This window comes from Chaetodon trifascialis, chromosome 12 (genome assembly GCF_039877785.1).
Source record: "Chaetodon trifascialis isolate fChaTrf1 chromosome 12, fChaTrf1.hap1, whole genome shotgun sequence".
NCBI lineage: Eukaryota > Metazoa > Chordata > Actinopteri > Chaetodontiformes > Chaetodontidae > Chaetodon > Chaetodon trifascialis.
The window spans coordinates 12,416,634-12,426,744 of record NC_092067.1 but is presented as its reverse complement, the minus strand read 5'-3'; the positions used below and the strand labels follow the sequence as shown (position 1 = coordinate 12,426,744).

Genomic DNA, 10,111 nt, shown 5'->3' with positions numbered 1-10,111 from the left:
TATAATATTTAGCAAGACTGACTTTACATTAGCCAATGTGGCAAGAAAGTAGTCTGTCACAAAATAAAGAATGGGTACACATTTGTCTTTTTGTCTCCACGGAAACTTTATTTTCAGTCTCTAAAAATAAAATCCATAAAAAACAACGTATATTCTCTCAGAAAGAAAAGGTTTTTAAAGCTCTTTGCCATAGAGCAATCACCACTTATCAACCCTCTATATGTTATGCATCATTTGTGCCTGACATTAGGATTAGCCTGTCACATTATGACCCTGACGTTTTACACTGAGGTTGTTCAAAGCTGTTGTCAAATTCCAAAATACATAAACACAAAGTTTGTCTTCATGTTTTTGTATTCTGGGAGAGAGGGTGTTGAACAAACGTCTGAAATGTCATTTCTGCTTTGCATTATCATTCCCTGCTGATATGCGGCTAAATGAAAATGTACTACATGACAAAGCTGATTTATCAAATGGCTTTAAACAGATGTGGTATTCACTGCACAACATTTTCAGGACGTGAGCTCTTATTTTTTGTTTTCTTTGACTTTTTTTCTTTTTTTTCATTTTAGCATTGCACACTAAGACACATTTGGTAAGAGGTTTATAAAAGATGCACTTCAAACGACTAAATGACATTTCAGCTCTGCAGTGCACTAAATGTACATTGACACACAAGAGATAGTCTACTATCGAAGAAATGTATATAGTGGGTGATCCAATGAGCCCTGAATTATGTTGTACATATGATGAAATAACATTAAAAAACTTGACACACTTTTGAACAAACAAAGTGAGATATGCATAAAATATAAATTGATACAGTATGATGAGCATTGGTACTTGTGGCTTTTTGTTACAACAGTAGTGCATAAAAAGCTGCATGTTGGTTTTGAGATTAAACACAGAATACAGCCACAAAAACTAACCAAACAAAAACACAGTAAACACAACATATAAAATCCCTTACCGTGACAACAAATTGAACAGTCAAAATGAATTAGTACCATACTATTTTGAGTTTGGCTATTTTCTCTTTTAGGATGTAAAACAATTTTGAATCTTGTGCTTCTTTTCTTCACTTCCGGGGCTGCAAAACACGTACATATTCTAAATACCAAATATTTGCTGGAAGCTTGACAAAATGTTTTTTTAATGCAGTACCTTCACAAGGCTAAACCAAACTTTCAACAAGAGTGTGGGGAAAAAGCTTAAATCACAGAATACATATTCACCATACAAAAAAGGACAACTGCATATATAAGGCAAATATTAAATAAACTTTGAGAACAATTCTAAAAATCCCAGTAGATATTCTAAATGCTTAGCTAACAAGGATTAGCTAACAAGCGCTGTACAAAATGGCCACACCAGTGCCAAATAAGCTTCGTAGTCATAAAAGAGTATAATTTTTCTCATATGGAGAAGCTTTAATCATTTCAAAAATGATTAGAATAAGCTTAGATCCCTGTTAGAGGGCTACAAAAGACAACTGTAAATATTACAGACAGAGCTTTTCAAATCTCTGAAGATTCCACTGTAACAGCCCGAACCCCCTTCCAACTTAATAAAAGCTGTAACTCCAGTCCCCGATAGTTCAATGCACAGTTCAGCTACAGTGAGAAATAAACAAACATGAAGATGCCCACAGCGCAGACGAATACCAGACCCAAGTTGAGAAGAAGTTTCACTCTAGGTGGCTCGTACAGCATCTCTGCAATGACTCTTTCATCCTCCTGTGCTACTTTCTGCTGTGCACTCTGCGGTCCCTCCTTACATCCACAGAACCATTCCATTAAACGCAGACATCTGCCAGTCTCCCCGTTACCATGGTAGCCGTCCTCGGCTCTGATCATCTCCATCCTTCCATTGCCGAACTGTTCTGCAGGGCTGGTGGCAGGGGTTGTCTCTGTACTAGGGGTGGCTGGGTCATGGTCAGTGGATGGGACCAGGAGTCTGACTTCCACCCCATCCAAACACCTCTCCTTTCTGACATCTGGGGGCATTTCTTTATGAAGGCTTCCATCGCCATTACTATGGCTCTTCTCAGTCAGCCTGTGCATTTCCTCTTGGTCCTTCATGGGAGTCATTTCAATGCTGCGGAGTCCCCAGACTGTGGTGGTGCGAACCTGCTCCTCGTCTGGTGGAGAGGTGCAAAGGCTGACCACTACCGCCACAAATCCTGAAATCCAGAACAGCCCAGCAGCAAAATACATGTAGTGGACGTCAGCGATGAAGCCAGGCCTATCATCTGGCTGGTCACAGCGAGGCTGGCGGTAAATGAAAGCTAGGATCAGTCGTACTGTACCGAGTGTGAAACCTGTCATGCCTCCCCAGAATGCACCTCTCTCATTACACCGTTTCCAGAACACACCTAGCAGGAAGAGGGCAGCAATTGGTGGAGTGAGGTAGCCAGCAACTTCCTGGATGTAGAGGTACGTCTGTCCACCTTGCATTTCAATTATTACAGGGACCCAGGCAATGCTGATTCCCACCATCAACACAACAAATATGCGACCCACAATCAGCAGCTCACGCTGAGATGCCTCTCTTCGAAAAGTTTGATAGATGTCTAGTGTGAAGATGGTGCTTGAACTGTTGAAGATCGAGTCTAGATCGCTCATCAGGGCAGCGATCATAACTGCCATCATCAGACCCCTGAGTCCCACAGGCATCACTGCCATGACCAGCCGTGGGTAGGCAATGTTTGAGCAGCCAGCCTGAGAACCACACACAGCCATACAGTGCTCTGGCCCAATGCAGGCAATCTCGTCTGCAAACAAGATGCGGGAGATCATTCCTGGAATGACAATTAGAAACATGGGCAGGATCTTGAGAAATCCAGCCATAAGTGTAGAGCACTTAGCGTGAGCAATGTTTTTGGCTGCTAGTACTCTTTGAACAATGACCTGGTCTGCACACCAGTACCAAATTGATGCAGGGGTCTGGCCAAGAATGAAGCCTGGCCATGGGATGTCTTCATCCAGGGGACCTCGAAGGATGCGTAGTGAGTCTGGTTTAGGCTCAATGCGGCAGGAAGGAGAATAGGTGAAGTTTCCAGAGGCAGTAATAGCAGAAACATTGGGAACTGCCTGCATGTACTTAGTTCGGACACCCTCTAGCCCACCAACTTTGACTAGGCTGATGGTGGTTAAGGTTAGGGCTCCACCAATCATCAACACCGCCTGAAGTGCATCCGTGTACATTACTGCCACCAATCCACCAGTGACAGTAAGCAGTGCAGTCATACTGATAAGCAGGACGATGGACAGATAAAGGTTCCACCCCAGGGACTCCTGAATAAAGAGAGCTCCAGCATATAAGTCCACCGACAGCTTGGTAAAAATGTAAAGTAACACAGACAAGAAAGCAAAGTACACCTTTAGCCTGTTGCCACCATAGCGTTTCGACAGATACTCAGGCATGGTGTAGACTCCCGAGTGGATATACACTGGGACAAACACCCAGCCAAGCAGCTGCAGAAGAAGAAGTGCATTAAATTCCCATGCTCCAACAGCAAAGCCACTTGCTGCTCCTGACCCAGCCAGGCCTATGAAATGTTCACTGCCAATGTTGCTGACGAAGAGTGATGCACCTATCACAATCCATGTCATGGAGCGCCCAGCCAGGAAGTAGCCACTCACAGTGCTGCGATTGGCTTTCCACATGGCAAGAAACCCAATGACTAGCACCAGGATAAAATACAGTGCTACCACAGCTATGTCCGCTGCTTCCATTCCAGGACCCATTTTAACAGAATACTTAAAAAAGAAAAAATCTCACAGCTCTGACAGTCTCACAGTCCTTGCAAAAAGGTAACACAAATAGTCAAAGATATGGATTTAATTATTCAAAAAGGAGCAATGGAAATGCTCTGCTTTGGTTTGCTGTCTGGATGGAAGCTGTAGTATCCACCGTCAGGTCAAATTCACTAGTCGTGCTTCGGAGGGGGTTATCCACCCACACTGAGGTCGTTCTAGTTTTAGAGGAGGATGCTGTAGGCCCTTGGTCTAGAAAAGCCTAGAGTTAATATTCCTGCAAGACAGCAAAGACAAAGAAAAACACCTCATTAGACCCTTAATTTGAGAGGGGAAAAACACCGAACACAAATGCTTGAAAGTTTACAACAGCCTCCCAGAAAACTGGACAGAAATGCAAAGTTTGAAAATTACTACAGTCAAACTGATTATTTTACAGTCCAGAACATAAAAATGATTAAATCACTAATGAAAGAAATCGTCAAATATGGCATAGCACTCTATAAACCACGGGAAGATTAATACATGTTAATTCAATTTTGCACCTACAGTGTTTTTCCAGCACCAGCCCTTGGGTTTAGCCCACATAGGACTTTCCTCCTTAATCTTTTTAACACAAAGAACTCAAACAACACCACTATGAACATTATGTAAGAAATCAAGAAGAGTCAAGATGGAACAAAAACATCAAGCCAGTGATTGTACCTAACATGTGACCTGACTAATGCTATTTTCACATGTCTTTATGATAACAGATATTTGTGCATATAGGGCAGTCTGCAGTCAGCATTTTTGTGAAAATGCTAAAGACACCTCTAACAAAACTGTGGCATTGCATTTTATGGTTTTGGTCATGAATAAATAAAGAATAGAAGGACACAACACAACACGACACAACAGGACATTACCTGTTCACACAAAATTAGGAAAAATTTTTAAATTTTACCTTACAGACTGTAACCCATACACACACCTAAATCTGCAACAATTTATAGTGATTCTATGCTATATACACATGCTAAGTCATTCCAATTCAACAGATGATTAGAGATTACAGTGAGATGAATCAACTCAAATTCCAGTGTCAGCAAAGAGTAATATGCTTGACGATAAGTGAGCACATCTGTTTTCTCTCTCTCTCTCTCTCTCTCTCTCTCTCTCTCTCTCTCTCTAACACATACACGTCTGGCCTCCCTTGAGGTTTCAGCCTGCCATGCATGGTAGAAAATAACCCCACGCATTCATCTTCACAACCAGGCTTTATGCATAACCACCCCTCCCAATAAAAGAAGTCTTTGTTTTCATTTTACCATCTCATCATCAAGGGCTACAATCCATGTGTTCGCCATAAACTGCCCAAGAGACTCTGGCTCTGAAATACAGCAAAGTCATTCAATAGGTTAATATATTTTTATTTGCAAAGTTATATAATGGGGAATTGAAACATAATCACTACCAACCCAGTATGCCAGGACCTACCGCTTGAGCTCTCACTTTGGCCTCTACCAAAATAATGAAAAAAGTATGGTGCTGCCAGTGCCCTTGACTTTTGGCCAAGCTGATTCATAGCAGTATTAGTTTCATCCTTACATCTTCTGAACTGAAGTTCCTCTCTTTTAAAAACAAAGACCAGCTTGATTGCCTTGTAAACACACTTCATTAAAACTCGACAGAAACAAAATAAAACTCACCAGAACCATCTTGTTTAGTCTTTCCACTATTCCAACAATAATTACCTCTGGTTTTCTTGAAATAAACCCTTAATTCACAGTGTTAGATGTGAAAATATCCTGACTCTACACGCTTTTGTTCCCCACTGCCTTGCTGCCTTTGCTGGCCTCTGTGCCACTGGGTTAGCTCACTGAACAAGTCGGTCTGTGAGTACAAAAGGAACAAGTTAACGAAGTTAACCTGGCTGTTACGTGCAACAATGTAGAAATGGGATTTTGGATTCACTTCCATGTGCAAATGGAGTTAACCTGTTCCTCTTTGGAGAGTCATTCAAAAACAACAATTCATTCACAAATCTAACATCACTCATGTAATTCCTCTATTCTTCCCATTTCCAAACTAACTTTGGTTGTTGTTTTTGTTTTTGTTTTTGTTTTTTTCAGCAAAGCTCCACCAATGGTGATGAAATTGGAATTCTGCTATAATAAAAGTTTAATACTAGAGTGTGTGCTAGGTAATCAAAAGCCAGGAGACATCAAGGCAAACCAGCCCTGACATGCATGAAGCCCATGGAGGCTTCTTAACTAATCCCTTAAGAATAGCAAACTCCATACCACAACACTTCAAATGCCCGAAACAATTAAAGCCACAACTTAAGATAATCAACTTCCTTTATACAACTGAAAGACATTTCAGATTAATGGTACACTTGTTTAGGTCCACACAGCTTAAATGGAGACGCTGAATGCTTCACCTTTGCGTTCCATCATAATAATGAACAGTCAAAAAAAAAAAAAAAAAATCCAGGCTGAACTGGGCTGCAGGTAAGGCCAGCTGTCGCCATGATGAATCAGTGGCGTATAATGGATAGTTGGTATACTGAACAATGCCGCTTTAATGAATGGCCAGATGTGGCTGTCAGCCTGAGACTCCCTTTGTGAATACAAAGACGAAGCGACAGCAGTCCACCGCCGTGCACGCGGCGCACAGATGCACCTATCAGGCGGAAGGAAATTTCTAGAACAGTCACTCATTCATTCGCCTGCAAAAACTGCGCATCTTCAAGGAGCTTGTATTTCTCGTTATTATCCGTCTTAGATACAGTACAGGATTCATATCTAGATATTCAACACCACAAACAAGTCTGACTTAAACGTAACTCAGGTGTTTAACGCATTTCTGGCTGATGTCTCAGCGGACAGTTGACTCATTGACAAAATCAGAAATGATATTACCGAAAGCACAGCTTCACAGGCTCGACACTCACATATGACCACATATTTTTAAAAGATTAAGAAAGGCACTTAAGTACTTAAGTTGGTCGTTATGCACTTGACTCACCGGCCCCATTGTTTAAATACAGATGGACACTAAGCAAGTACCTTGTTAGCTAGTGTTAGCAGACACGCTAAAGATGCTAAAAGCACACTGTGCGCCCCAGAGGAGAGATGAGGGTGAAGAAGAGGAGAAAGAAGAAGCGACTCCCTCTCGATGACCCGTACCCCTCAGGACAGCTGCTTCCTCGTACCACGCAGTGCTCCTTGTCAGTGTGTTTATTTGGTATTTGCAGCCCGTTATTTTCTCTCTTCGTCAGGTTTCAGAGGAGCTGTGACACCCGTCAGACAATTTCGCCTCCTCCTCTTATAAGCGCCTATTCGGCTCCACGCCCCGCACGCGTAAAACACTCGTGACGTTTGGGTGGAAAACGCCTTCTAGAAATTGCTTCAGCTAATTATCAATATCCCCTCTGCTGGCCTGCATGTTTTCGCAAACTGAAGAATAAAAAGAGGTGCGTTTGAAGCAATCCTCATTCAGCTCAGGGAGCCGCTGAACACACCCACATTCCACAGCGTGTTTTAACTGCGGAAGGGAGAAGTGGCCACTCCGTGTGGGAGTCTTTTTTTTTTTTTTTTTAATAACTAATGATTTACATGTATAAATAATTAGAAACTGGTCGGAACAGCTCCACTGGCGCATCATAATACTTTACTGGCAATGAAGCTGACATTTCTTGAGTTACACAACTTTTTATTAATCCGCAAACTACACTACTGCTTACAATATCAAAAAAAAAAACAAAAACAAACCCTTACTGAGCTCAGCAGATCTTCTCCACAATGTAACCACCCGTAGATATCAGTGTGGCTAATTAACCTGAAATAACCAAAGTGTGCCGTCACTGATGCAGGTAGAAACTACGAGAAATCCCTGATCACAGAGGAATTTATCCGATTTTAGAGGTGATGCTTTTAATCTGGAACAATCTAGAAGCTGCCAACTCCTCCCCCTTTGAACAGTAGTTCAGTTATTTTATTATTACTATTTTATCCTGTATGCAATTAATAATAATGCCCACAAGAGATATAAAGTTTTGCATACTTAACTTGTGCAAGCACATTTTAGGAGTGACTTGGCTCAGATGAAGCTATTCATTGGAAAGCTAGTGATCAAGAGGAAATGTTTGCCATTCTAGAGCAATAGGAGGAAACCCAGCACTCACAGCCCATGGCCACAATATACAGTAGCTATTGTACCATCATTGTTTGAGGTTTAAACATAATACTGTTTCTTACACTTAAAAAAGACATATTTATATGGAGACAATATAAATCTCCAATTCTCAGTAGGCAGTAAAATTTCCCATGCAGACTGATCTCCTGAGATGTAGCTATGTTTGGATAAATTGAGTAGCCTATGCATGTCAGAAGTAGGTGTATGACTTCACATTCAGACCCCAACCTAACATTTCATCTTACTAACGTATGCATAAGTACATAAAAAGGATTTTCTGCTATATACTTTCATTACACACTGTATTTCCTCTGAACGTGCGGCCAGTTGAGACATTTGACACATGTGCACACTGGAGACCCTCAATTAATTTCATCCTGTGTGTGTGTGTGTGTGTGTGTGTGTGTGTGTGTGTGTGTGTGTGTGTGTGTGTGTGTGTGTGTGTGTGTGTGTGTGTGTGTGTGTGTGTGTGTGTGTGTGTGTGTGAAAGAGAGAGAGAGAGAGAGAGAGAGAGAGACCCAGAGTGTCAGATAAGCTGCAACCTAATAAGCTTAAAGACACTGAAGAAACTATTACAATAACTGTTCTTCTTACTACTATTACTCCTACGAATAATAAGAAGAAATTTATTATTATTGTTATTATTATTATTATCATTATTATTATTATTAATGTAATGTAACACGACATACGAAAGCACAGCATAACATAACAATAATCAATCAGTAACAACTGTGAGCAGCCTCAGCATTCAAATGAGAAAAAGGTTAACGTGGTTGACTTCCAACAAAACACCCCGCAAGGCAGACACAGTTCTGCATGGGAGAAAACAGAGTAAATTTCCACTCACTCCTCTAGACAGATATCTTGGAAATTTCCATTTCACTACAAACTACATTTCCCAGCAAACGCATCTGTGTTACGTCGATGTGGCGCGACGCGCTCGGTGAGAAATGGTGGCGAAATGTAGGCGACAGTTATGTTTGTCCCGCGCTTACTTGTTTAGTTTGAGATAATCATGTGATACTGTTTGAACTGTCGACCGTCTCGCCTACAAACACGTTGATGAAGCAGGAGTCTCTCACGCGTCACAGTGTCACTGTTACTGTGCGGAGCTGTTTCTAACGTGAAACACAATGAATTAGACTCGTTTATGAGAGAGGAACTGATTCTGAAAATGAAAGTTAGTAAGCATAAAAGAAACATCCGCATGATGATGATGAAGATTGAACGGATTAATGCTTTTATTTGTGTCTGGTCATGGTCTGGTCTTTCCCAACACATGAAATAGGCCTATTGGCTGGTACAAAATATGTACAACAATAAAACATAAATAATAGATAAACACAGCCTCACATAAAAACAAACATATAAAGGAGTGTAACCGGAATATCAACATAAAACTGGCATATAATTCATTTTATATAAACTGCTTTAGTTGATAAACACAATTATATATTGTTTATAAAAGCCGAATTGGTTTATTTCATTGTGTCTATTTTTATTGAATATATTTTATTACATGTAGTCTGAAAAAGTCAATTGTTTGGACACACACTAGTTGTGTTAAAAGAATATAGCTTTATAGTACAAATTAAACTAATAAGATTAATATCTATACAATTAAACCGCAAATATAGCTCATGTAAAACATCTGACAGAGGATAGCCAGGTTTCCCATTTTGTATGAAGGTTTTGCAGTTAGTGGATACAAACTGCAGCAACTGGCTCTCAAATAACTTTGGTATTGTAAGATTATTGCTACCTGTGTCAGCATGCTGCAACTGAGAGTCATGCATTGTGTGGTGAGTAATTGATGGTGTGTGAACCTGGCTCATCTCCAAAGAGCCAAATGATGCTGTTTACTTTGACCAGCTCGTGCCTCATCTTCCCAGTCATAAGACCTGTGGTGCTGATCGGCTTTGGGCCGATAAATTGTCAATTTGGTTTATCCCTGCGGCCTGGCAGGCTGTTTTCATGCAGGCACAATAAAAGTTTTGGAGATGTAAGTAACCATACTACATTTTAAAATGAATATAACAAGACTATAGACTGAGAGATTTTGAATACTTACAGATGAGGGATTGTGTGTTTTTGTGTGCTTTATTTGAATCCAGCATACAAATGGTGATGCTGGAAATGACATTGTGACCCTGAACGGTATTTGGTTG

At 40.8% G+C, this 10,111-nt stretch overlaps 1 protein-coding gene across 1 annotated transcript; it reads right to left on the bottom strand.

Moving 5' to 3' along the window:
- On the bottom strand, window positions 1-7,293 carry slc5a3b (solute carrier family 5 member 3b). Its single transcript, XM_070976775.1, has 2 exons — window positions 6,812-7,293; window positions 1-4,035 (listed from the first exon to the last, which is right to left on the bottom strand). The coding sequence occupies exon 2, from the start codon at window positions 3,747-3,749 to the stop codon at window positions 1,614-1,616; it is 2,136 nt and encodes a 711-aa protein (XP_070832876.1). The 5' UTR covers window positions 3,750-4,035; window positions 6,812-7,293; the 3' UTR covers window positions 1-1,613.
- Between the last annotated feature and the right edge of the window lie 2,818 nt (window positions 7,294-10,111).

Excerpts from the sequence above, each read along its gene's own strand:
- slc5a3b (XM_070976775.1), bottom strand. The coding sequence starts at position 3,749 with ATGGGTCCTGGAATGGAAGCAGCGGACATAGCTGTGGTAGCACTGTAT.